General features: G+C 58.2%; 1 protein-coding gene and 1 long non-coding RNA gene across 4 annotated transcripts; one reads left to right on the top strand and one right to left on the bottom strand.

The window, feature by feature from the left end:
* Positions 1-464: 464 nt before the first annotated feature.
* LOC308560302 lies at positions 465-5,574 on the bottom strand. The gene is made up of 3 exons (XR_013999320.1): positions 5,439-5,574; positions 3,546-3,709; positions 465-3,268 (listed from the first exon to the last, which is right to left on the bottom strand). It is a non-coding gene; the product is annotated as an uncharacterized lncRNA (long non-coding RNA).
* FBLIM1 (filamin binding LIM protein 1) lies at positions 4,257-24,125 on the top strand. 3 transcript variants are annotated; one of them, XM_081144197.1, is made up of 9 exons: positions 4,257-4,351; positions 7,696-7,807; positions 8,231-8,500; positions 13,582-13,772; positions 14,316-14,433; positions 15,899-16,068; positions 18,179-18,357; positions 19,457-19,574; positions 22,657-24,125. In XM_081144197.1, exons 3-9 carry the CDS (start codon positions 8,251-8,253, stop codon positions 22,768-22,770), a joined length of 1,140 nt encoding a protein of 379 aa, XP_081000323.1. In that variant the 5' UTR covers positions 4,257-4,351; positions 7,696-7,807; positions 8,231-8,250; the 3' UTR covers positions 22,771-24,125. The 3 variants fall into 3 exon arrangements, with proteins under 3 accessions (XP_081000323.1, XP_081000324.1, XP_081000325.1); XM_081144198.1 differs by having other exon boundaries at positions 4,262-4,351; positions 19,457-19,567; XM_081144199.1 differs by lacking the exons at positions 13,582-13,772; positions 14,316-14,433 and having other exon boundaries at positions 4,262-4,351.
* Positions 24,126-27,466: the final 3,341 nt, after the last annotated feature.

Below are 27,466 nucleotides of genomic sequence, written 5' to 3'. Positions count from 1 at the left end.
GGACTTCAGCTCGGGGGAGGGGGCGGAGGAGGAAGGGGACCTTGGCCCTGCCCTCAGATTTGGCTGCAGAGCCTACGGACCATGTGAGCGGAGAGCTTGGGACACCAGGTGAGGGTGGTGTGAGAACAGCCCGTGCTAAAATTGATTTAAAATATATATATATCTTGCCCGGCTGGGCATGGCTCAGCGGTTGAGCGTCAACCTAGGATCCAGGCAATCAGGGTTCGATTCCCGGTCAGGGCACATGCCCGGGTTGTGGGCGGCAGCCGATCAATGACTCTCTCATCATTGATGTTTCCAGCTCTCTCTCTCCTTTCCTCTCTCTGGAATCAATAAAGATATATAAAAAAAATTAAAATAAAAAAATAAAAAATATATATCTTTATTGATTTCAGAGAGAGGAAGGGAGAGGGAGAGAGAAACATCAATGATGAGAGAGAGTCATTGATCGGCTGCCTCCTGCACGCCCCCTGCTGGGGATCGAGCCCGAAACCCGGGCCTGTGCGCCGACCGGGAATCGAACCTGGACCTCCTGGATCCTAGGTGGATGCTCCAACGCCAAGCCGCACTGGCCGGGCACTCCCACTCACTTTTAGAGGGGCACCTACCGTGGGGGAGGCCCCGTGCCCAGCAGTTCTGCCGAGAGCCTTCACGTGTTGCAGGGGAGGGAGTGGAGCCTTGGAGCGGGAAGGAACTTCGCCAAGGTCACAACCAGCACCAGAGAGCTGGGAGTTCAGCCTAAGTCTGACCTCAAAGCCGGTGTTTTCCCTACTGCCTCCTCCCCGTCCTTCTCGTGACTCCTCCTCATCTCGGTTTAAATGTCACCCCTCCCCGCAGAGAGGCTGCTCCACCCTCACCCGCACCAAGTCCACGCCTCCCGAGCCCACCTCACCTTGGTAATTGATTTGTATTACGTGTCGGTCGCCCCCACCTCCCTGTAAGCCGCACAGGGACAGGGACTGATTGCGTCTGACCTGAGTCCTGTGAACTCCTCCACCCGTGCCCAGCACATAGTAGGAGCACATAGTAGGTGCCCATAGCAGGCACCCGATCAATGGTTGTTGCATCAAAGCCCTCCCCCTACTGTCACCAGCAGTGCCATGCTCCCCGGCAGACTGGACAGCAGCCAGTGTCACCCCAGCTTTGGATCTTGCCCCTGAACCTCTCTCCTACCCCTCCCCGGCCACCCAGGGTCTCAGCTGCCTGGACCCTACTGGAAGATTGAGCCCCTTGCCCAGCTGCTTGGAAGGAAGCTGGGCTGAGGCTGATGGGGGGGGGGGCGGGCTCTGGGCTCCTGGACAAAGGACGTGTGTTCTCATCAAGCCACTTCCTGGGCTTCCGTGGCAGGAAGCTTGGCACCTGCAGAGGTGACACTGACACCCGGGGCGGTGCCCGAGATCCTTGGCCCGGATGCTCCTCAACACCTGGGAGCAGCGGCAGAGTGAGACAGGTGGCCCGGGGTGCTGGGTGGCAGGTAAGCCGTGGGAGCTGGACCCCCTGTGACTTTTCCCCTCCCCAGCCAGTCTTAGCCCAGAGCCGGTGTGAGGATGCTGGGGTCCCAGAGTCTATGGACCTTGGACAGGCCCGCAAATCAACCCTGAGGTGCCTTATGGTCCCACCCTGGGGTGCACTGAGATGGCTTGGGGGACATTGTGGGGGTGAAGGAAGCAGCTGCACTTTTCTGTTTTAAATAAGCTTTGGGGTCACACAGCCCTTGAAAAGGGGGTTCTACAGCCAAAAGTGTCCCAAAACCCCCAGTGTCACCTTCCCCCTGCAGTCATTCCTGTCTCCGGTGCTCAGCGGTGCCCACCTTCTCCTGGGGGAGGTTGAGGGAGGTCTTGCTCCACAGCGGGGGGCACTGTCACCCAGCGAGGAATGAGCCGGCCAGGGGCGCAGGCAGCCTGAGCGCGGCTCCCCCTCTGCCTCGAGAACTCCGGTGGCCTCTCAGCCCCTGGGACCAGCGGAGCAGTGCACCCAGGGGCTACCGGTCTGGGTTTGAACCCAGCTCTGCCGCTTGCCCCTTGTGTGCCTTGAGCCTCTCTGGGCCTCAGTTTCTTCATCTGTGAGCCGGAATAATCAGTCCCGCCGCACGGGGCTCTCCTGGGGATCAGATGGACGGGGGCCTGCCGGCCAGACACTGGCTGAGAGGAGCCCTAAGAACCACAGCTCCTGTCGCTGCTGTTGCGACTGCAGGGGGCTGTGTTAGGGGAACCCGATGGTTCCTCCTCGAGTCCGCCTGCCCGGCAGGAATTCGCCGGGAGGAAGGAAAACCGCTAACACGGAACTGGCCGAAAGGGGGACGGGAGCTTACGCTCTAAAAACCTGACTCCCCAGAGATGTGGGGGCTACAGAGTCCATCGGGCAAAATCCCAAGACCCCATGGGTTGTGGGTCCGGGGTCTTGCTGGGAGCTAATTGGTCAGAGGCGAGGTCAGGGGACTGGATCATTTCCTCCGGCCTTGAGGACAGTTCTGACATCTTTCCCCAAGTTTCTCTGTCTGGTCTCCTGGGGAAGTAGCCAGGGGTCGGTCCACCTTGGGGCTCAGGAGCAGAAACATAACTGAGGTCAAGAAGTTGTCTTTAGCCCTGGCTGCTTTGGCTTGGTGGTTGGAGTGTCGGCCTGTGGACCAAAGGGTCCCAGGTTCGATTATGGCCAAGGGCAGGTACCTCGGTTGCAGGCTGGATCCCCAGCTCTAGTTGGGGTGTGTGCTGGAGGCAGCCAATTGATGTGTCTCTCTCACATCAATGTTTCTCTCCCTCTCTCTCTCTCCCTTCCACTCTCTCTGAAAAGCAACAGAAACAATATCCTCAGGTGAGAATTAAAAAAATAAAAAGTTGTCTTTATCCTGCAGAGGTCCTGCCTGTGACCCTTAGTCAGGTCCTGGCCACTGTCTTCTGCTGCCTTGGGGGTTGCTGATTATGGGGGGATAGAGCGAGCTAGGCCTCTGAGGAGTGCATATATAGAGGGGGGGATGATTTCTAGAGCTAGTGTTTAAAACTAAATTTGTCAAAGTCATAGGGCCCTCACTTTTAGCTGTGAGGGTCAAATGAAAAAAAGACAAAAGGGGGGGTTGGGGGTGGAGGAGCATGGGACAGTGTTCTCAGCACCCCCTTTACAACCCCCGTGAGTGTGAGCCCCTCAAGAGCAGCCAGAGAGCCACCCTGGCCCGGGGGACTGTAGCTTCAGGCCCGCGGAGCGCGCCAGGCCCTGCCTGGCCTCCCTCCAGATGGCGCTGCGTCCGGCGCTCCTCTGGCCTCAGCCACTGTGGCTTTAATCAAAGAACAATCTGTTTGCCTCTGAATTAGACCCAGATTCCTTTTCCCAGCAGCGTTCCCGAGGCCTCCAGGGACTCAGGCCGCCCATCCCGGCTCCATCTCCGGCCCCCCCACCCCACCCCGGGCCCCAGGCTCAGCTTCCCTCCCCACTCCATTATCTGCCCACTCCAGTTTGGGGGGAGGGGGTCCAGGGCAGGTGATGCCATTGCCAACTGGGCCCTGTATACCGGGCCTCTTAGAGGGGCCTGTGCCCGGGACCCTGGGACCCACCTGCAGAGGGCTTAAGGGTCCAGACAGGTGGTGACAGCTCAGGACAGCAAATCCAGGTGACCTGCTTTCCTGGGGCGCCCTCTAAGAAAAGCCCCAGGCCCAGCATATAGTGACCACCTTCTCTGTTCTCACTGTCATTAGCACCTCTGATCCGCAGGCTGCCCCTGAGGGGAAGGCAGCCACACCCCGGGGTTACAGACAGAGAAACTGGGGCTGGGGGGGAGATGGAGTGACTGCCGGGGGTCCCTGGGGTTAGCCAATGGCGGTGGAACCCAGATCCACCTGACTCTCAGCACCTGGGAGATTCCAGGCCAAGCTGAGCTGTAAGCTCTACCCCGCCCCACCCCCCAGGACAGGGCAGGTAGGGCCCCCAACCCTAGTGGTCTAGGGGAGGGGCGCGTAAAGGCCACTCAGGGTGCACAAAGGGCCCGGGGTGGGCAGCGGGGGGGCCTCCCACCCTGCAGGCCTCGGCCCCGGGAAGGGAGGAGGGGTCGAGGGAACAAAGGGAAGGGGAGAGGGCGGCGGGGGCGCGGCCGGCCAGGTGGGGGGGCAGGTGGGGCGGCTTCCGCGCGGCGGGGATCCCGGGCCCCCTCCCCCGAGCCTCACCTTTTATGGTCAGGCGGCCGGCGGCGGGCGGAGGGAGCCGGGGGGCGGGGAGCCGGGGGCGGGGAGCCGGGGGCGGGGAGCCGGGGGGCGGGGAGCCGGGGGCGGGGAGCCGGGGGCGGGGAGCCCGGGCGGGAGGCGCGCGCTCCTGGGCGCTGCTCGCTCGGCGTCGGACCGGAGCCGGCGGGGCGCGGGCGGCCCAGGTAAGCGGGGCGGCGGGGGGGGCGGGGGTCCGTCCTTCTGTCCCTCCGCCCTGCCCTGGCCACGCACAGGTGACCCCCGGCCCGCAGCCGGGACCCAGCCCCGCGCCCGGAGGGGCGCGCGGAACGGGGGCGGGGTCTGTCCTGACGCCTCGGCGCCCCGGTCCCCGTCCCGGTCCCCGTCCCCGTCCCGGGGGGAGGCCGTGTCCCGCCCCGGGGCCGGCGCCGGGGCAGCGGTGGGCCGGGCGGAAGCTCCCGCACAAAGAGGACCGCGTCCCGCACATGGATCGAATTAAAGCCCCCGGCGGCGCCCCGCGGTGACCCGGCCGCCCCCCCCCCCCGCCTGGGCTGCTCCCGGGGCGCGTCGGGTTTCCGCAGCTCCGGGGACCCCCGGGCCCTTCTCGCAGCCGGGCCGGGCGAGGGGAGGGAGGCGGGGGGGGCTTCAGGACCGCCCCGCTTTGGGCCGGGTCCCGGCCGGGCTGGAGGGGTGCGCCTGGGCGAGCCCCGAGGTGTGTGCCTGTCGGCCCGGGTGCGCCTCCAGCCCGGACCCGGGGACCCCGGGAAGGCTGGGCAGCGCCTAGACGGAGGCGAAGCCCTGGCCCCCCCGGCCCCCCAGGAGCCCAGCCCCAGGGCCCCTCCTCCACCTCCGGGGCTCAATAGCCAGCGGTCCTTCTCTGCGCCCTAAGTCCGGTACCAAGACCCTGAGACCCGCTGGCCCCCTGTCTTCCCGGCCACTCCTTAGGGCAGACCTCACGAGCCTCACTTTTTAAAAAACCTGGAGGCCCAGAGAGGTTCAGGGACCTGCTCAGGGTCACCCAGCAGGAAAGAGGTGGGGCCCCGAGGGAACCCAGCTCTGTGGGACTCGTCCTCCCCCTTTCTGGGGGGGGAGAGAGGGAGGGGGAACCCCTACCCAAGGCTGCGAGGACCCCTGCAGGGGGGTGAGGGGTGCAGTCCCACCCCCACCTCCAGCTAAGTGTCTGAACCAAGCATAGGCTGCTTTATCCGAGTCTCAAAGAACAAAGGGTAGAGGGGGTCCCAGGGTGTGGGGAGGGGGTCAGCAGTAGGATGGGGAGCTGGGCGGGAGCACTACCTGGAGGCCCTGCCCTGGGCTGCGGCCCGAACCCCGGCTGGGTGGGTGGCTGCCTGGCTGGCGGGATCTCAACCTCCTTCCTTCCTCTTGACAGGAAATGACTTTCCTTCCCTTTGTTCCCACTTTCTCCGCTTACCCAACTGGCTCTCAGATGCTCCCTCTGGGGGAGGAAGGGGGGGGGTCCCCTGGGCGGGGCGGGCTGGGACCTGCCCACAGGGAGCTTTCTCCCACGTCCGGGGCTCCAGGCTGCCCTGGGGGCAGTGGGACCGGAGGGAAGGGAGTCTCCTTTTCCCCCGCTGTGGCCTCGCTCACCCAACTGCCCAGGCTTCGGAAGTCCCCGGCTGGGCCCCTTCCCCTGGGGCCTGAAGTCCCTGCAGAAACCGCAGGGAGTGTGTGTGTGTTTGGGGGGGGTGCCCAGCTGTGAACATCTGGCCTCCGCATTGGGGCGTTTGCCTTGGATGTTTTCCGAGAAACCAGCAGATCCAGCTTCCTGGGGTTGAGCGGGGGTCAGAGCAGGGTGGGAAGGAGGCAGACGGGCATCCACAGCCATCTCTGGGGACAGCCCAGGAGGCACTGACCGCAAGGTCATTGGTCCGGATTGGGCCATTCTGGGGTGAGAACAGGCCTGAGATTTTGGGGGCCCCCGTGCCGTCCAGAGAAGAAGTGGTTCTTGGGTCCAAGGACACCCTGTGAACCCATGGCAGATGGTACTCGGTTAGAACTCCGAGCCTGCCCTCGATGGCCTGGGAAAGTCGCTTAACCTTTGGGGCCTCCCTGGCCCAGCTGTGGGGGGGCAGGACGGGCTGTGTGAGAGCCGGTGAGTTGAGGCACGGAAAGCACTGGGCACCGTGGCTGGCACGCAGCGAGCGCTTTATCAGCCAGTGCCCTTGTTGTCGCTTCTTGTATTTAAATCTCAGATGCTCTCTGAAAATTGTTTATAAAAATAGTGAAACTTGTAGCAAAGTACAAAACCAGAGACCGTGACAGCCAATATAAGCAGATACACTTCCAGACATCAGGGACAAAGCAAGAAACAAAGGGCTTTAAAGAACTTTGAAGCTTTCTTCAGATAGTGGTTTCTTTTTTGGAACAGATATTTTATTATCAGGCTGAGCGACACATTTTTAACCAAAATATAAACCAATTTAAGAGGCATTTACAAGCCTATGGTGTTGTTTCTGTTATTATTAGTCTCTCAGTCACCAAGATTGCCCACAGTGGCCGGATGGACTTTATATGGAGGGAAGCCTTTGGGTGGCCACTTGGTCTCCAAGTCCACCCTTAGAGTCCCTCAAGGGGCTCACCCCCCACCTGCCCAGCCCCACTTCTCGAGGTTCACTCTCTGGGTCCCTATTTTGTCTCCTCCCCACGAACCTGTGGGCTGGGCTTTGGGACCGTGTCAGGGTGACCCAGCCGGAGAGAGATAGAAAAGGGGCACGTTTCCCCTGCTGCGTGCCAAGTGCTGGGAGCTGGACTCGGGTGACACAGGAGTCACAGACACAGCCTGTGGCATGCACGGTCATTTATGGGGGGGCAGACGGTGACAGCGAGCCAGCATGCCTGTGAAGGGCTGTCGTCGCCCTGTGGAAGCAGACAGCTGCCCCAGGGGGGAGGTAACCTTTGAGCTGGGCCTGTGAGGAAACCTGCAGTTCACCCTGTGGTGGGGCCGGAGAGGAAAGCAGGAGGTGGGAGAGACTCCCAGCGGAAAAGGGAGAAAGAGTCCAGGAAGGGTGAGAGGCCCGGGGGGTCGAAAAGAGGCTGAGGCCAGGGGAACTGGGGACTTGGTCTTCAGGGTAGTAGGGAGCCATGGGAGTCTCATGAGTAGAGGAGAAGCAGTCAGCCTTACGCTGTAGAAAGATCGCCCCAGGGACAGGGTCGGAGGCAGGGTTGGAGCCCGTTGGGGCGCCCGCAGGAACCAGGGCTGCAGTTTCGGAAATGGGACCGCGTGAGCGATTCCAGCAATAGCATCAAGATTTGATTGGATACGGAGCCCGTGGTGGAGAAGAGAGTGCTGGCCTGGGGCTGGGCCGGAGGGGGCAGCAGAAACAAGTAGCCAAGAGCGTGGGCTCTGGGTTCGAACCCCAGCTCTGCTGCTGCAGGACCCTTTGTCTGAGTTTCCTCTGCTGCACCATGGGGAGGGTGGGGAGGGTGGGGAGGGCCTCGGCGCTGAGAGGGCTCCTGAGTTAAGGGCGGGCGGGAGTGCCGTGGGTCCTGGGAAGCGCAGGCTCTGACCCAGTCCCTCCCCGCTGCCCCCTAGAGGCAGCCCTGACGCTCTGACCCATCCGCCTGGGTCCACCGGCCCACGGAGGAGCTGGCCTGAACCTTGGGGCTTTCGCCTCTCCTGGGAGAATCGGATCCCGGTGAAGGAGGTAACTTGGGTGTGACCCTGGGCGGGGCCGGCAGTCAGCTTGCTCAGGGAGGGGGGAGCTGGAGGTGCTGCTCTCCCCTCACACTTCTCAGTGGAGGAAAATTAATCATTTGCGAGGTGAGCAGGACGGGGTTGCCCTTTGCTCCCCCAGGTGTGCAGGCTCAGGGGAGGGGCAGTCAGCACTGTTGGGTCCCACCCTGTAGCCAAGTCACCTGGTAAAGCACCTGCCTTCCCTCAAAGGACATCCCCAGCCCCTTGCTTAGCCTGCTGGGTCTCTGGCTTGGTGGGGCGGCCGGTGGTGGGGCGGCCGCTCTGTCTTATTAGGAGGGACAAGGCTCCACGGCCCAGGGGAGGGGTCTGTGTCCAGGTGAAGTGCACCCTGTGCCCTGCACCTTCCTGAGCCCTCGGTCCACTCTGCCCCCAGCCCCACCAGGAGCCGAGGCAATGGCCTCAAAGCCTGAAAAGCGAGTCGCCTCATCCGTCTTCATCACCCTGGCACCCCCACGTCGGGGCGAGGCTGTCGCCGAGGAAGTGAGGCGGGTGGCCTGTGAGGCCTGGCCTGGCCGCCCCTGGGAATCTCCTGCCCCCACGAAGGCACCTGGAGCTGGCCCGGCGGGGAGGCCCAGTCCCTGGACACCCTCCTCGAGAGCTGCAGCCACAGGGCCAGCTGGCCCCTCTCAGCTGTCCAATGGAGGTAAGAGGGTGAGGACGGGGCAGGAGACCGGGTCAGAGGCACACTGAGGTGGGGGGGGGAGGCTCTGAGATCATTCATTGGTTCATTCATCCATCGAGCACCTACAATGTGCCAGGCAGACTCTGGAACCCATCTGCCTGGGTTTGAATCCTGGCTTCTCCACTTCTTGAGATGTGATGTTGGCAAGCCACTTAATCTCTCTGCCTCAGTTTCCCAATCTGTAAAATAAGGATGGTAGTACCTTTGCCGAAGGGTTGCTGTGAGGATGAGATGAGTTAATATATATGTTTAGCCCAGCACCTGTCACATAGAAAGTGTTAAATATGCCACCTGCTGTTGTTATTCTGGGTCAGGCACTGGGGACATGAACACAGAGATGTTTTCAGCCTGTTTGAAATGTACGTCCTCGTGGGGGAAACAGAGATAATAAAATATAGAATAAAATGTCGGGAAGACGCAGGTGCTGTAAAGGAGTCGAGCACGGGGAAGAGGTGAGGAGGTGCAGGCTTTTATGGGGCGGTCAGAATGGCATCTCCAAGGAGGTGTGTTCAGCTAAGACCTGAATGACGGGGTGGGGCTGGTGGGGGTGGGGGTGGCTTGGAGGACTGTGGGAATGGCAAGTGCAAAGGCCCTGAGGCAGGAACGAATTTAGCAGGTAGAAGGACCTGAACAGCTCTGCTGTTCTCTCTGGGGCTCTGCTGTTCTCTCGCCGTGTGTTCTTAGGCTGTTTTCTCGCTTAGTGTCCTCTGGCAAATGAAAATGTGGTCGTGTGTGTGATGCATCCATTGCAGAACGGATGTTTCAGAAATGACTGCTCTTTTACCTTGCACGGGGTCTGAGCTGGCCCTGCTGCCTTGCTGGCAAGAGCCCTACAACCCCCTATCGCTGCGACTTCCACGGGAAGTCTCAGCTGTTGGGCAGCAGCAGTGACCGAGGACAAGCCAGGGACCTGAAGCAGCGGACAGCTCACTGTCAGGGCACCGGCTGGAACAAGGAGGCACCGAGACGCCAAGGGTGAGAGGCCCCTCAGGATGGCAGCCGAGCCCCTCAGAATCCCCGAGGGGCCTGGTCGGGTATCCTGCTGGCCGAGGGCAGCCCTGTGTGGCATCACCATGGAAACCACCTAGAGACTAACAGGAAATGCCAGTTAGCGGAGACCAGGAAGGGCGGGGGAAGGGGCCCCACGTGCGTACACAAGGGAGCGCGTGGACATTCACACAGCGTGAGTCTCCGTTATGACGCCACTGCCCACATGGATCTTTCCGCCCTAACGGCACGTCCTGAACCACACCTTGTCCAGCTGCTTTTCCAAGTAGCAGAGCCGGGTCCTTGGTGACCCAGGTTCACACGTCAGGATGCGCGGTCCAGTGGGAAAAATGCATGTCCCTTGCCTGGCCAGTGTGACCAGTGGTTGAGCGTCAACCCATGAACCAAGAGGCCACTGGTTCAATCCCCGGTCAGGGCATGTGCCCAGGTTGCAGGTTCGATCCCCAGTAGGGGGCATATTGGAGGCAGCCGATCAATGACTCTCTCATCAATGTTTCTCTCTCCCTCTCGGTCTAAAAATCAGTAAAAACATACATATTTTTTAAAAAGTATTCCCTTCTGGGTAGGAGAGGAAGATCATTAAATGTCATTTAGATGCCAAATTTTCCTGGACATTTCCCTGGGTTACAGGGATTATAGGCAGAAGATCGGGGAGTGTGATAAAGCCCGACCTTCCCCGAGACAGGTGGCTTCACAGTGACTGCTCAGCTATCTCTTTGCCGGGTGGGTGAACGTGGGGGTCAGTTCTGTGAGCAGCTTGGTCCTGAGTCCCATCTGACTACAGAACACAAAAGTGGACCCTGGGGCCCTGCCAGCTGCCTAAAGCCACCCCTACAGCGGGCTGTCACCTGATGCCTCTGCTGGCACTGTCCCCTCGGGAATCCACCCACAGCTCTTCAGCCCTTCATCCTGGCACCGGTCCCCACCTTTCCCGCACTCCTCCCCCTCCCGGCGCTAGACACTCACCCGGCCCCGCTGATCCCTTGTTCATAAGTCAGTTTTCCTCTTGGCTGCTCCCCCCTCCTGCCCTCGGCCCCCTTTCCACACTCCTGCCCCTGCTCTGAGCCCCTCTCCTGAATTCCCGCTCCGGCCGGCACCTCCCGCCCTCCCCGGCCTGTTGTCTAGAACCTGAGGCAGGTCCCGGGAGAGGCCTCAGCGTTCCTGCTCCTGACTCACGCCGGCTCCTCCGGACTGTGGTTCTCACCCTTTGGCGACATCAGCACTCCCGGGGGCCTGTTCAAACACAGCTGGCCTCACCCTGGGTGTTTCTGATTCAGCAGGGCTGCGATGGGGCCCAAGAATTTACATTTCCTACGTGTTTCCAGGTAACGTGGATGCTGTGGTCTGGGGGCCACACTTTGAGAACTATTTAGTGCACAGGCGTGAAGCAGGTGGGACTTCTCACAGGGCAGCCCTTGAGACAGCGGTGTGGGGAGACTTTGAGAAGATGTCGGTTCTGGGAACTTCCCCCTAAGCTGCTGGTCAGGAGCCCCCTGCCTCTGAACAAGTCCCCAGGTGAGTCCGTGGTGTTGTGCTCCCAGGGCTGGGACAAGCTCCCTATTTGTGCAGCACCCCCAGCCCTGGGACAAAAGAGAGAGAGCATTGTCCACATCGAACGGACGAGAAACCTGAATCCCAGAGAGGTGCCCCAGTGAGTTAGCAGAGAATGGGACAGGAGCCCAGGTCGTTGCAGGGCAGGGCCCTGGGCGCTTTCCGTCCGTTTCCGTGAGTGTCTCGGGCAGGGCTCAGGTCTGCCCGACCTCACTGGAGCTGGCCTGCCTTGTGCCTGGGTCACAGGAGGTGGGCGGAGTGCCTCCGGGTCCTTTCTCCCAGATATTATTTATTTTAGAGAGAGGAAGGTGGAGGGAAGGGGAGAGAGAGAGAGAGGGAGGGAAACATCGATTGGTTGACTCTACAACCCAACCGGGGATGTGCATGTGCCCTGGGCATGTGCCCTGACCCGGGATTGAACTCGCCACCTTTTGGTGTACCTTCTGGTGTACAGGAGGACGTCCGACCCCACCAGGGCCCAGGGCACTATTCATAGTGCTCACCCTGTAGGTGCAGGGACAGGACTTTCATGGGCGCGCTCAACAGCCCCACATTACAGCTTCTCTCCTGCCCCCCAGGCCCCTCTCCGGGCAGCAGGGAGGAGGGGGTTGCTGGATGGGAGGGGCCTGGGGCTGAGGCAGGAGCTCGGTGACCCGCCAGCCCACCTCCTCCCTCCCTGCCAGGAGCTCGGGAAAGGCTGTGGGCAAGGACTGGCAGAAAGGCCTGATGTCACTCCTGTCGTGCGTGTGTGTGTTTGCTATTGGACTGGGGTGTGTGTGTGTGTGTGTGTGTGTGTGTGTGTGTGTGTGTGTTTAATGAGACTTTCAAACATACACAGAAGTAGAGAGAACAGTACAAGGAACCAGGTGCGCTCTACGCCCAGTTTCAACAGTTACTAAGGCTTTGCCACATTTGTTACATTGTTACATGAATCCCTTTCTCCTTCCCCTCCCCCCTTCCCCTCTTCTCCCCTCCCCTCCCCTGAAGTATTTTCAAGGAAATGCCAGTAGCCAGCTCATTTCAGGCCCCGTTCTTGAGGGTGCATCTCTAAATATGGTCTCTCTCTCTCTCGCTTTTTTAAACATAACCACAAAGCCAAACAAAATCAACAAGAATGCCTTCTGATTATCTAGTACGCAATCCCTAATGAATTTACGCCGAATTGTCATAAAAATGCCCTATAACTGTTGGATCGTAGTGGAATGAATGGGTCACGCTATGTCTTGCCTTTCTCTAGAGCTGTGTATAGATCACCCAGTAGGATTTTTAGCGCTGTGAGAATTAAATGAGATGATTCATGCTTCGAATCAGGATCCAATACGGTTGGCACCAGCGCTGTCCAGTCAGCACGTATCGTGAGGCCCACATGCAAGCCTCGTGTGAAGCTTAATAATTTCTAGGATCCACACTGAAAAACGTAAAAGGAATTAAGTGACACTACTTTTCGTAGTATATGTTCTGCAACATATATATATAAAACGGTCATTTCAGCATGTGGCCGTTATAAAGGTGGCGATGAGGGATTTTACGTTCCTCTCTCCATCCCGTCTCTGGGCTTTTCCCGCGCTTCATAGCCACTTGGTGGCGACTGCATAGGACAACCGGACAAATACAAACATTATATGTGGTCGTTTTTCCCAAAGCCTCTTAATCCCGAGGAAGCCCCTCCCTTTTCTCTCCCCGCCACTGACTTGCTGGGACCATGCTGATGGTCTCTTGGCCTCTTTGTGGTCTCAGCCAACGGGCTCCTGGCTCCGTGCTTATTGCGGGTGGGGGTGAAGCCTAGAGCCCCCCGGGGTTGTTCGGTTTTGGTTTACGTTTCGCTCGTTTCGCTGAGAGCACTCGGAGGCAGTGCCTGTCGCTCACCACAGCGAGATGTGAGCCCGAAGAGCCCCCCCAGGTCCACTGAGGTAGACGGTAGCTGCAGGCGGTGGCCCCTGACCCCTCCTTTGGAGAGGTCTACACCCACCTGCCCGACAGTCCTTACCTGTAATGAGGTGGTGGCTCCCACGCCTGCACCTCCTGGGGGGCTTCGTCAAGTCTGGGCCGCACCCCGGGGCTTCTGATTCTGCGGGTCTGGGGCAGGCCCGGGTGCTGCAGGCCCAGGAGCCGCACAGAACCACAGCCTCAGGTTTGGTTTGGTTTCGCTCGTATCCCCCCCAGGGCCTTCTAGCGGGATTCCTGGCCCGCTAGCGCCCAGATTGTGGGGGGCGGGAGGCGGCTTTGACAGCTGCTGTTTTCTGACCTGTGCCAAGTGCCACCCACTGTGCTGAGCCCTTATCTGCATCATCTCAGAATTTTCACAACCATCAAGGCAGCTGATACCATCTTCCAGCTGCGCAAACTGAGACTCAGAGACCAAGCCTCTTGCCTGAGGACACATCAGATGGCGTCAGGGGCGGAGTCTGTGCCGGGCCCCAGGCCTGGGTGACTGGACCTGAGCCCGTGGCCACCAGGCTGTGCAGTGCCCCCTTCCGTTGCAGGAGGCTCCCATTCTCACGGTACCCTGGACGGCGCGGACGTCCTCCCGGACCTGGACCTCCTCCCGCCTCCACCGCCCCCACCCGCGTACCCGCCTCCGCCCGATGAGGAGCCCCCTGCCCTGATGGGGGCGACCCTCGTTTCCGACTTAGAGCAGCTACACCTGCCCCCGCCCCCGCCCCCGCCGCCCCAGGTACCGCGGGCCCCTTGGTCCCCGATGGAGCCCCGTGGGCCGGGGGAGGGAAGAGTCTGAGTTTTCTGGGCCTTTGGGGATTTTAAGCCTGGAGGTTGTTTGGTCCGTGCCCCTGCTTGAGTACTGTCCCTCTGAAGCTCTTTGAGGCTGGTGAAAATCGATGGCGCACCCCCTCTTCCCCATCAGGCACCCCCTTCAGCTCGTAGAAGACATTTCCCTGGGTCTAATCCTGTGCCCTTAATTGAGGCCACTGTAGAAATGGAAGGGACTCCGGGCCTAGGAAAATCCTGCTTCCAGGAGCTTCCTTGTCAGTAGAAGGAAGGCGCTTTGACTGGCCAAGGGCACCCAGACAAGGAACTAGAGGCCCGGGCTCCGGCCACCGCTGTAACCTTCCTGTTGAGTGACCTTAGCTGGGTCACTTGCTTCTCTGTACTGTGGGGCCAAGTGCCCAGTGCCACCAGATGAGGAGCGGAGCTGACAGGGCTATGTGGGGTCCCCACGGGGTGACTGCTCTCCTACCCCCCACCTCCCGTGTCCCCACAGTCCCTGGTGGAGGGGCCTCCGTTCCAGCCTGGGCCCAGTCATCTCAGGCCTGCAGAGGAGGAGCTGCCGCCTCCCCCAGACGAGCCTGTGGGCTTCCCGGAGAGAGAGGCGTCCACAGGTATGGGCACAGGGCTGGGGGGATTCTGGGTGGCCCCCGGAGCCCTCAAGGGGCTGGCGTGAGCTTCCAGGTGGGAACTAGGACAGCAGGGACCACCACTGTCTTCCCAGCTCACGTCAGCTTCTTATTACCTTCACTGTTTTTCCTTTAGCACCAAAATCCACTTAAAATTGATCACTGAATTTGCTGATAGCGAAAAATACCTTGAATTTTTTTCACTACTTAATTTTTTGAATCCATAAGAGCCTCACATAGTATAAAGCGTGAACGGTGCACAGTGCAGTCCTCCCCCTGCCCACCCCGTCTCACCGTTTCCTTCAGGCAGCCTCTGTTGCCAGCGTCCCGTCCCCCTCCCCGATATATTTTACGCATAGGGAGGCAAGTACAAATAAACACGCGCCCACTTCCCCCGCAGCAGGAGCAAGCCCCGCTGTCCTGCGCTCTTCCCTTCCCACGCCGCAGAGCTCATGCACATCAGAGCGGCGCGGCTCCTTGTTTCCACGGCCGCGCAGTGTCCGTGGCACAGCCCCCGGGCGCACCCACCCCGTCGCCCGTGGGCCGGTGCTCAGGCGGCTTCTTGCTGGGACAGACAGGCCGAGATGAACTGTCTCGCCCGTGGGCCGTTTCGCCTGCGTGCAAGTTGGTGAGAGAAATTCCCAGAAGAGGAAACGCTGTGGCCAGAGCGTGGGTGCATCTGTAGCTCGGATGCTTTTGCCAAATCGCCCTTCGCGATGGGCCCGATCCAGACTCCCGCCGGCGGGGTCTGTGTGACCTGCCCGCAGCCCCTCCTGCACCCTGTTCGTTCATTTTATAAACAGTATCAAGTTTGTATCATGCAGCAAAGGCCTTGGCTCCTCCGAGGTGGTAACATAGTTCTCCCCTGGCTCGCAACAGTGCCGTTAGGTTTCCGCTTCCACATCTTCGATACATTTGTAACGATCTGGGTGTAAGGTGTCATGAGGGAGGAGGCCTCCCCCCCACTTCCATTTTTTGGAGATCAGAACCCAGTTGTCCTGACACTGCCTCCCCTGTCAAAGGCCATTCACATGGCTTTTTCTTTTTTTTATCTGAATTTAGGTGATAGGAACATTTTTTTTTTAAATATATTTTTATTGATTTCAGAGAGAGAGGAAGGGAGAGGGAGGGAAAGATAGAAACATCGGTGAGCGAGAAACATCAATTGCACACCCCCTCCTGGGGATGGAGTCCGCACCCCAGGCATGTGCCCTGACTGGAAATCGAACCCGCGACCTCTTGGTTCCTGGGTGGGTGCTCAACCACTGAGCCACACCAGCTGGGCCACATTGCTTTTTGTTGGTCCTCTTGACCCTCCCCAAGAGACGAGGTCACACTACGACCCCCGGGGGTTCGAGGCAGAGACCTGGCACTGGGCATGTTCTGGGGGGTGACCAGGGACAGTATTCCCAGGCTGGGCAGGTCATGGCCTGTGTCCTTTCTACCCCAGACGTCTGCGCCTTCTGCCACAAGACGGTGTCCCCCCGAGAGCTGGCCGTGGAAGCCATGAAGAGGCAATACCACGCCCAGTGCTTCACCTGCCGCACCTGCCGTCGCCAGCTGGCCGGGCAGAGCTTCTACCAGAAGGACGGGAGGCCCCTCTGCGAGCCCTGCTACCAGGTGACCCCCACGGCGGCTCCCCCAGGTGCCGGGCACTGAGTGGGCACTTGGGGAATGTTCTATTATTTCATTCCCCACAACAACCCTGGGAGGTAGGCATCTGCTGACCCATCTCACAGATGAGGAAGCTGAGGCTCGGAGTGGGGAGGAGCTCAGCCAAGGTGTATTCCTTTCCTGTGACAGCTGTAACTCTACCCCAAACTTGGTGGCGCCAAGCAGCACACATTTACCCTCAGAGTTGTGGAGGCCAGAAGTTGAAAATCAGTTTTACTGAGTCAAAATCAAAGTGTTGAGCTCCACCCCCACCCCCGACCTGTACTCCAGGGGAGAATCCGTGTTCTTGCCCTTTCCAGGGTCGAGCTCTGTGTTCCTTGCCTTCCTCTGTCCAGTTTCAAAGCCGTCGGGGTTGCGTCTCCCTCATTTCAGTATCATATTTTCTCCTGTGTCTGGTCTCCCTCTGCCTCCCTCCCTCAGGGACACTTACGATGGCATTTAGGGCCCACCTGGAAATGCAGGATACTCTCCCCATCTCCATGTCCTTAACTCCATCACACTGCCTTTCGGGGTAGTCACAGGCTCCAGGGTTAGGACTCCTGGGGTAGCCACTCACCTTTCATACAAGGTGGTGGAGCTGGGGTTCCACCCCAGGCCATCTGGTTCTGGGGCACGCCTGTCACCTAGAGTCTCGAGGTTCTGACGCATGGTCTAAAGGGGAGTCTGTGTCCCCCCTGGGTACCCCACGCAGTCTGGGGGCACTAGTTTGGGTGTCCAGGTATTGCAGTTGCTGGCTCTGAGATGGTGTGTGGTGGCGTTTTTCGGCATGGTGTACGGACCACCCACGGACGCACCACCTGGACGGACGTAGGCCTCACCTTGTCCTCTTGAATGGGTAGCACCGGGTAATCTGCATTTTAACAAGTCTCTCGGGTGATTCTGGCGTGCACTGAAGTTTGAAAAGCAGTGATTTGAGGACTGAGAATTAGGATTTGGGACTAGCTAGAGAATTCAGAATGATCTGATCCCAGGCAGCGAGGCACTGGAGGAGAGAGAGGCCAGGCTGCCCACCCCCCTCTGACCCATCAGTGTGACAGTGGGGGGCGTCCTACCCTCCTCCCTCGGTGTGGAGCCAGCTAGGGCTGAGGCACTGAGGGGAAGCAAGAGCAGCGGGGAGGGGGCTTCCAGCTGGAAGCAGCCAGGAGGGATTTGAGCAGTGCCATGGGGAGAGAAGGGCTGCCCCAAGACGGGAGGGAAGGGGAAATGGTCTCCCTTCCCTCTAAAAAAACCACTACACCTGTCAGGTGAAGTCAGTGAAATCAGGTTGAAATGAACAGGAACACAGGAAGGGGAGGAGAGATGTCTAGGAGGAAAGATGACATTAGAGGGAGCTTGTTGCTCTGCCTCAGTAACCCCCCCCCCCATCATCCCTCCTCACCCAGTGGATTTGAGGCAGTTTATAAGATGTTAAAGTTGCACATGTAAAAATCTGTTGAGAGGGTAGATCTCATGTTGTGCTCTTACCACATAAAAAAATATTTTTTAAAAAGAATGCATATAATACTATGAAATGTAAACTAAATCAGAACAGAGGAAAATCAAAGTAGAAAGTGAGATGAGACCAAAGGGAAAGTGAGTTCCCCAAAATATATGAATAAAAGACCCCTACAGTTGTTCCTAAAAGTGGAGCATGGAATTTGACTCTGAGCTTCCAACTGGCCAAATGGAAAAGGGAAAGAGTTTCAAGGGTTATTGTCCATAAGATAAAAAGCACACCAGTTTCTCTAGGACTTCCTCTTCATGACCTGGAGATTTAAGAGAAATTTCTTCCATAGGCCCTAGTGCACACTGGCCTCGAGCATTTTCTAGTAACAAAGCACAGTCATCACTTTGTGGACAGATTCCTCACTGTAGGCCAAGCACACAAGGCCAAGCTGGATCTATCTTAAGTAACAGCGGAGGCTTGGGGGCAGTAGTTACAGGCCCATTGCATGAATTGGAGCTCCTCTCCCCTACCCCTGGCCTCCTGGCCCCTTCTGAGCTGGTCAGAAGCCCCTTGTGGCATAGATTGGGCACACAGGTGGGATGGCTCTGAGACAGTGGCCCTCTGTCCCAGGACACCCTGGAGAAGTGTGGCAAGTGTGGCGAGGTGGTCCGAGAACACATCATCAGGGCCCTGGGCCGGGCCTTCCACCCAACCTGTTTCACTTGCGTGACCTGCGCCCGGTGCATCGGAGATGAGAGCTTTGCCCTCGACAGCCAGAATGAAGTGTACTGCCTGGACGACTTCTATAAGTACGAGGGAGCTCCGGGCATGGGGGGGAGGTTTGGGGGGGACACGGGCAGAATTGAGGAGCTGAGCCTGAGTCCTGGGTCCTGGGTTGGAGCTGAGCCCGGGTCCTGAGTCCTGGGGAGGAGCTGAGCTGGGTCCTGGGGAGCTGAGCCTGGGTCCTGGGGGGCAGGGCAAAGCTTTCCTGCAGAAACCAGGCCTTCCTGTTCCACACACCCTCTATCTGACCATGCACATGCTTGCAGCTAACTTTTTGAGCACCTGTACTGTGCCAGGCACTCCACTCGGATTAGGGCCGTTCATCCTCAAAACTAATTTAGTAGTAAATTGAGAATAGAAAACTTAATTGAATCTGTTTTACCAAATGTGGAAACTGAGGCACGAAGCAGATTAGTACCCAGGGTCTCCCCGCTGCTAAGTCTGGAAGCTGCAACTCAAACTCCCCGTCAACCTGAAGTCGGGGCCTTGCTCTCAACTCCCAGACCACAGTGCCTCCCCTCAGAGCTGGAGCCAAAGGAGCAGTAGAGACAGGGATATCCGAGAGGCTCCCCAAAGGGAGAGACAGCTGTGCCTGTTAAAAAGAAAGGAGAGCCGCCCGGCCAGCGTGGCTCAGCGGTTGAGCATCCACCTAGGATCCAGGAGATCTCGGTTTGATTCCGGGTCAGGGCACATGCCCAGGTTGCGGGCTTGATCCCCAGCAGGGGGCGCGCAGGAGGCAGCCGATCCATGACTCTCATCATTGATGTTTCTCTCTCTCTCCCTCTCCCTTCCTCTCTCTGAAATCAATAAAGATATATTCTTTAGGAAAATAAAAACATTTTTAAAGAAAGAAAGGAGAGAGGGAGAAAAAGCAGTGACCTGTGATATAAGACTAATGAAACGGCCCTGCAGCAGCCCCCCCCCCCCCCCCCCCCCCCCCCGGTCCCATTACACAGGCTCCCCATCCGGGAAGAAACAGGCACCTCCAGGCGGGGCCCCAGGTGCAGTCCCAGAGCCCCGGGTCTGAAACAGCTCGGGGAGCCGAGTCAGAGCCAGCCCCGCGGCCGCGGCTAGTTGCTGCGGCTGTCGCGGGACCGCCTCCCGAGCGCGCCCCTGTCCCCGCAGGAAATTCGCCCCGGTGTGCAGCATCTGCGAGAACCCCATCATCCCCCGCGACGGGAAGGATGCCTTCAAAATCGAGTGCATGGGAAGGAACTTCCACGAGAACTGCTACAGGTGCGAGGTGAGTGCAGCGGCGGCCGGGTGACGCCTGCGGGGCGCGTTCGGTCCCCCACCCGCCCCTGCTGGCGCGGGGCCCTGGGCCCGGTAGGGGCTCGGCGGTCAGATGGCCCGCTGCCCACTAGCAGGCGCAGATGAAAACGGAAAGAATTACAAACAGGGCGTATTAGCCAGAATGGAAGTTAAACCTGCTCTCAGCCAGATGCGGAATAGTGGGGAGGCTCGTGGTGACGTCACTGGTGATACCAAGCGACGCCGCTAGGGCGCGCTCCGTTTCTCGGTTCTGCCTCTTTTACGCGCTCGCCTCGCTTCCTCTTCCCGTGGGCTCAGCATCCCCCGTGGGCGGCGGGATGCAGTGCGCGGCCGCCTTCGCGCCAGGTGCGCGGCCACCTTCGCGCCAGGTGCGCATCCTTTCAACGTGGAAACCACATCCAGGGAAATCCCGCTCAGCCCCAAGGGGGCCTCTGATTGGCCCAGTGTGGGTCACGTGCTCATTCTGGACCAATCGCTGGCCAGGGGCTGGGATAAGCCACCCCCGGGGGCCAGGGAGGCAGAAAGAACCACATGAAACAGGAGTGGGCACGACGGATGGACGGACCGAGCGCTGGGCAGACAGACCGACCGACCGACGCCGCAACTGTCCTTTCCTGGCGCTGGGAAAGAGCTGGTATAAATCAGATTTGGAGACTGAAAAGGCAGTGATGGAGGCTAACCAGGGCGGGGGGCTCAAAGGCGCTCTTCTAGAGGAAGTGGCGCTTACCCCCGGGCCTTGCAGGATGAGTAGGAGTTTGGAAGACATTGGCACGAGCAAGCGTGAAGTAATCCGAGGAAGCGGAAGCTCCTAGGTGTGCCTGGAGTGTTGAGTGCGGGAGGGTGTTGGTCAGAGGGAAGGAAAGGGCCCAAGCGAAGGAGTCTGGGCCTGGGGCTGCAGGGACAGGGGAGGCTGCGATGGGGAGGCTGGTTAGAAGCTGGTGCAGTTGTCCCAGCAAGAAATGCCCAGGGAGTCACACAGGTCCCTGCACTCAGAAACTTTGAGATTCTGCTGTTACCACCTGGAAATTATTCATTTTTGAACAAGGGGATCTGAATTTTTATTTTGACCCGGATCCTGCAAATTAATCTCACTGGGGAGGCTCTAAGAGTCCTCCCCTACCTCTTCCATGGTCACCTCCGTGTCACTGATGTGTCTGTCTGCTCTGGTGATGGTGACAAAGGTAGCAACTTGTACGGGTGTCACCCAAGTGGGGACTCCCAGAGCAAACATCAGCCAGTGAGTAATTCTAAACGTTTGTTCACACAGATACAGGGAACCAAGAGGCTGTTTCCGCGGAGTGTGACAGGGAGCTGGGTCAGAGTTGACAGATTGTGCCATAATTATGTTGTCTTTGTTGGTTAGAGTCCAAAGTCGGACTGATAACGCATCTTGAAAGAACAATGACAGAAATCAAGTGCTGTTATCACCGCCGTAGCCCTCATTAGGTTCCGTGGGAATCAGCATTTCCCTGGGCCTGGTAAGCGAGCAGCTGACCCCTCCCTCCCTGCGCGTCCTCGGTCAGCTTGGCCAAGGCCGCCCTGAGCGTTCCCGGGGTTGCCGCAGCAAGTCCGGGTTTGGACTCCAGCAGTTACCTGTCAGATGGCAAGGCTCAGACCACAGCGGCCTGGAGCTGACCTGGTGCTGTTTCTCTAGGAAGGGGGATGGGTTTCAAGGTGCCATCCACACCCCCTAGTCATTCCTGTTCATTGTGGTCTGGGTTGTTTATTACCATTGCTGGAAGGGTAACAATACTTTTTTGTTTTGTTTGTGTGGGTTTTTTTATTGTTGTTAAAAGTATTACCGACGTCCCCTTTCGCCTCTTTGACCCCCTCCTTAGACCTGGTTCGTGTTTTTTAATTTGTATAAAGCCTCCACGTACATTGCCTTAGTTAATCCTATGACGAACTTGCGAGATGGGAGTTACTATCTCCATTTTCGATGAGGAAACAGGCTGAGAAAAATGGTTCCCGCCCTTGTCCATCTGGGCCGGGTCCATCCAGCTTTCTGCCACCCTACAGCTCCGTCCCAGACCGTGTGACTCGGTCATAGTTGAGATGTTTCCTCACTTGATTCTAATTTAGAAGAAGTCACATGCGTCTCTTCAGGACTTCACGTTTGGCACCTGATGCTCTCAGAATGCCAACCGAGTGGCAGGTGGGAGTGACAGTCCTTAAGGGACTGGAGGTGCAGTTGCTGCAAAGAGACTCACGAGGGTGCCCCCTGCTGGCCTTGCTGGGTCAGAATGGCACCCTTGTGTCTGCGGGGACCAGCACCCCTAAACTGATTAATGCGGCTTTCAGAGGACGCCGGCCAAGCCCTGAACCGGGTCTCCTCTGGGCATGGATTGTCTCCATCATCACTCCCCAGCATGTGCCCTGGGGAAGCTCAGATGAGCTGCACGGGCTTGCGGCACAGTGGTGAACTTGGCAGGTCGGCCTCCAGATCCCCGGCCTCCTTGTTCTGAAGTCCTTTGGTGATTTGAAAAGTTGCGATTTTAAAGTTAGTGCCAGTGTTGAAGCTGTGCGGGAAGTGGGGGTGGTAAAGACCTCTGGACCCCGAGTCTGGAGACCTGGGACCGGTTTCCCCACCTGTGAGGTGAAGGCCCAGGCTGGATTCAGGTACGCATTTGGTAGATATTTATTCCCACCCACGGCGCAACAGGCTCTGGTCTGGGTGGGATCCGGCAGGAAGTGGGGTCACCACCTTGCAGAGGTTACATCCTACAGGGCCGCTGGGCGGTTGCTAAACCTCTTGCAGCTCTTTCCGCGGTCCCTCAGGCGACATCTCCCAGTGTCCTTGGCCCTCCCCTCAGCTGACTGCTCTCGTCACTCCCAGTCCCCGTGGATGAAAGCCCCACCCCGAGCCTTGTCTCACCTGATAGACACATGGTGCAGGTGTGCCGGGAGGACCGGCGTGAGGAGCCACCGTTCTCACCCTCAGGGCGTCCTTTGCCCTGTTCCTTTCATCAGCAGGCCCTAAGTGAGCCCCACCCAGGCAGCCTCTGTGCTGCTCTCAGGCCTGCTCTCCACCCTCCTGTCCCTTGTCCCTGCAGGACTGCAGGATCCTCCTGTCTGTGGAGCCCACGGACCAAGGCTGCTACCCACTGAACGACCGTCTGTTCTGCAAGCCGTGCCACGTGAAGCGGAGTGCTGCGGGGTGCTGCTGAGGGCCCCCGCCGGGCCGGGTCCCTCCCCGACTCGGTTTCCCTTTCTGACCCGCTCTCTCACACTTCCCTTCCGAGCCACAATGGGGACCAGCCCATGACATCCGGGCCACAGGGGCTGAGCCACCTGGCCCCCACCTCCTCCCAGCTCAGCGGTGGGCAGCTGGCAGACAGTGCCCTTCAGACATTTGCCTCTTTCCTCCATCCTCTGGGCACTGGATGTCTCCACACCGTGAGCATCACACCCAGGTGCCCGTGTCCCAGGCTCTGGCCCCTCTTGCGCACTGGCCTTGATCCCCAATTCCAGGGGTGCATTGGGGCGAGTCTCTAGGTGGCGCCCTGGTTCCCCAGCAACGACACTAGCTGTCCCGTGAGAGTGCTGAGATCAGCTCTGGCTTGCAGGACTGAGCTGTTTGAGTAAAACTCCAAGGCCCCTTGAAAAGCTCTTTTTAAAAAACTTACATGAGGAGAAACATTCAATTTTGGGGGCAGAATGTGTCTTCATAGGAAATGCCTCGCATTTGTTCATACATGTACAAGAATGTGACCTGGTGCTGGCACGGCCACGGACTTCTCACCAGGGGAACACGGGGCCCAGGCCCAGCTGTGAACCTAGGACAGGGCAGGGGGAAAGGGTGAGATGCTGACACCCAAGGGCATCGGCCGCCCCTCCGCCCTGCCCCTGGTGCTCCTGTGTGCGAGTCAGCTGACATTGACCGGGGAACAGGGTGCAGGTGCCCTGGGTGCTCCTCCTGCAGCCTTGACTGGGGCCAAGCGCACCCCCCCTCACCCACACTCCTTCAGGACAGTGCCAGAGGTGTCCCTTCAGCCCCTTGGTCATCTACCCACATCCCACTCGGACACCCCCGCCCATGCTGCCCTGTGGCCGCTGCCTCTGAAGGGCCACGCCTAGAAGATTCTTTTTCCTTTTTAAGGAAAATCACGTGTATTGCTTCGTAACTTCTAAGGCATTTTTCTGCAGGGCATGAACAAATTAAGTTGTGCTTTCCTCCCGGGGTCTCGCTGATGCCACCACAGGCTCCTGTGAGGGTGCCTCGGGCTCCGATCCGGAGACCTTGTCTGTAGAGCCCCTTAGGGTCTTCGGCGCAGGGCACAGCTTCCTGCCAGCAGCTTAGAGGCTCGAGCCCCAAGCTCCAGGCCTCCGCCTGTCACCTCCACAATCGTCATAATCAAGGGCTTCACGTTCTCTCCTTAATATTTTCTTTAAATCAACATACTTTTTTTTACTCCCGACTTTAGTCTTGTGCTAAACAATGTATCCATACAGTCACACGCTGATGTGCTAGTTATATTTTCTCCTATTACACATGAAAATAAATGCACAACTATTAGAAGTCCCTCTGTGTTGCATCTAAGACTTCACCTAGCTAGACACGAACCTTCGGTAGTAGCCCTGGAAAAATGTTCGCTGGGCGTCCGCTCGCGGTGGCACAAATGTCCGCAAAGTGTACCCCCTTCCCCGCAAAGTGGGGCTCAGTTCAGCAGATCAGGGGACTCATGCCCAGCAATGGAGACTTGCAGCAGCCACCTCCCAGCATGCTGCTCCTGGACATGGGCCGCCGGGAAAGGGGTTGGCTGGCTGCGAGGTGTCCAGAGTGGAGTCTTTGCTGTGGGAAGCCATCGAAGGCCACCAAATCTTTTAGCCGAGTCAACACCCACCCTCAGGATGTGCACGGACAGAACCACCCTCATCCACCCACACTGGGGCTTGCTCGGTGGGCACAGCTCCAGAGAGGAGGGTGCATGGCAGGAAAGAGCACTGGACTTGGGGGACAGGCAACTCAGGTCTCAGACCTGGCACTGCCACTCAGTAATGTGAACTAGCTATTAATCCTCTGAGCCTTGATTTTTCTCATCTGTAAGATGGGCACAACTTTAATATCTACCATATAAGGTTGCTGTGCTGGACAGAAAGGCGGGCTTTGGGGTGGAATGGGGACTTGTTTAATGAGCACAGAGTTGTTCCAGTTTGCAAAATATAAAGTTTGGAGATGAACGGGGAAATGGTTGCACAATAGTGTGAATCTACTTAATGCCATTTTAAAATGGTTACGATGGTACATTTTGTTATGTCTATTTTACCACAGTTAAATACAGAGATATAGGTTTAATGCTCAGAGGCAGAGAGGGGCTGATAAGGGTGTACGCGTCCTGAGGGGGCACGGGTCCCCCCATTGCCTTGTGCAAACCCAGCAAGGCGCTGCTGGCTGGCCTGAGCTCCGGGGCACAGCCAGTAGAGGGCAGCATGGGCTCGCGAACGGGGCCTGGGGCCCCGGGGCAGCGGTGTTCTCAGGCCTCCCCTGGGCCCTCGGCTTCCCCAGATGCGGACGGGAGTCCTTCCTCCCGCCTCCTGTGCCCGGTGCGTGAGGATGAGAGAAAGCAAGCTGGGAAACCGGCCTTGCTGCCACTGGAACGCACCTTCGCGGAGGGAGATCCGCGTCAGGAGACAGTTCCTCACCCGCCCGCACATCTTATCTGCTGGGGGGGCCCAACCTGGGAGCTCCCATGCTGCCTGCAAGCCAGTGCCTGGGAACTGGGCTCGGTAAGCACAGACTCAGGACAAGGCCTGTGGGGCTGCTGGGTGCCCAGAGCTTTTCTGCTTGTCACCCCTCCCCAGGGCCCCCTTACCTGAGACCACACCCAGGTGATCGAAGGTGTGAACTCTGCCCAGCCTGTGACAGCCCCTCCAGGGCAAGTGAATGCCGCTCCCTACACTGCTAGGAACACAAATGGTGGAAAGGAGGAAGAATTTAATGGAGCGGAGACGGAGGCGGGTGAGGGAGTGAGGTGAAGGCTGGGCCGAGAGGAAAGCATCTCAGAGACCACAGGACATTGTCAAAGAAATGGTTTTACCAATTTAAAATACACCTCTCTCAGGCCTGGCCGGGTGTGGCTCGGCGGTTAAGCATCGACCTGGGACCCAGGAGATCAGGGTTTGATTCCCGGTCAGGGCACATGCCCGGGTTGTGGGCTGCAGCCAATCAATGACTCTCTCATCATTGATGTTTCTATCTCTCTCTCTCCCTCTCTTTTCCTCTCTCTGAAATCAATAAAGATATATTTTAAAAAATAATAATAAAAATAAAATACACCTCTCATAAAGTGAATAGCTGCTCATAGGAAATCATCTTAGCCCAGCTGGCGTGGCTCAGTGGTTGAGCGTCCAGCTATGAACCAGGAGGTCACCGGTTCGATTCCCGGTCGGGGCACATGCCCAGGTTGAGGGCTCGATCCCCAGTAGGGGGCGTGCAGGAGGCAGCCAGTCAAGGACTCTCATCATTGTTTCTCTCTCTCCCTCTCCCTTCCTGTCTCTGAAATCAATAAAAACATTTTTAAAAAATCATAATCTATGCTGTAGGTACTATCAATATCCCAATTCAGAGGCAAGGACACTGCACCTCAGAGAGATGCTGTAACTGCCCAGGGCTGCACTCAGGCTTAGGCTCCAACCAGGTCCAGTGAAAACTGCAGGCCTCTGCTACTGACCCAGGTCACAGACACACTCATTCTAGAATGTCCCACATGCCAGAGTCCAGCTTAAAAAGAATCTTATCTGCTTTTAAGGCCTCTTTCTGGCCCGGGAGCCGTGACTTCCCCAGTTCCTTCTGAGTGTGAGTCATACTCTTCTCGGAATGACTGTCAGGTTAGAGACCACGGAGTGCACCCTCTTCACGACCTACCTCCTGCAGAAAAAACGTGCGCTTCAGTGGAAAGCGACGCACCCCCGCTGACCGCACGCCTTCCTGGGCGTTGGAATCCAGCCTTGCGTTGTCCTCGAGCTACTTTACATGTGGAAACCGCAGGCCCCTGATCAATCCGGTCCGGTCGGGGAGAGGGTCGCCTCAGCCCCTTGCGGATTTGCGCACGAAGCGCAATAGTCCTGACCTGTCCACGTGAAGGCTCTTCTGCTGCCCTTTTGAGCTCGTCGGCTATAATATATCCACCCGGTGCCCTTAGGGGTTAAAGAAAATGTTTAGCAAGTGTTGATTTTATATCTGTACGGGATCATGATTTTACCCCTTTTTGGACATTTTAATGCTACCTTCATCGGGAGTGTATGGGTGGCTCCTTTAGGCCAGGAGAGGTGATGTTTAGGGAGCTGTGAGCAGCAGGCAGGTAGCAGCTGCCCCCCCCCCCCAGCTCCTCGAACAGTCTCCAAACGAGGGGGAGGGTGGCTCTGCTCAGGTGGATGGGACAAGGTATTAGCAAGACCTGGGCGCTCCCTCTGGTTGAGCCTCTAACCAGCTGCATGACCTTCAGACAACCTTTAGGCCTGAGGGTGAGGAAGGACAGTAGCGACTGACTGATTTCCTGCGTTTTTGTGTGGGGAGAGGCCAGAGAGGTCGGATGATGGACTGATTACCCTGAGGAAGCAGGTTTCAGCAGGGCTAGATCGCCAGCCTGGGCAGGTAACCACACCCCATACAGCCTGCTTGGGGGCCACAGGAGGGCCCCACGAACAGCTGCTGGGGGGCTGGCCCTGGGCTTCTCCGAGCTTGTCCCATGTATCTTCCCAACAGCTCTGCGTGGAAGGCTTTGACCATCCCCATCTTACAGGTGAGGAAACCGAGGCTCGGAGACGCTGTGACTTACCCAAGGACACACATACCTAGCGTAGGACTACACACTAGGATTTCTAACTCCCAGTCTTTAGGGTCTGGTCAAAGCAAGGTCTGTA

This window comes from Miniopterus schreibersii (assembly GCF_964146895.1).
Source record: "Miniopterus schreibersii genome assembly, chromosome: 8".
Lineage (NCBI taxonomy): Eukaryota > Metazoa > Chordata > Mammalia > Chiroptera > Miniopteridae > Miniopterus > Miniopterus schreibersii.
The sequence above is the reverse complement of the archived record's forward strand: the minus strand, read 5'-3'. Positions and strand labels throughout refer to the sequence as shown.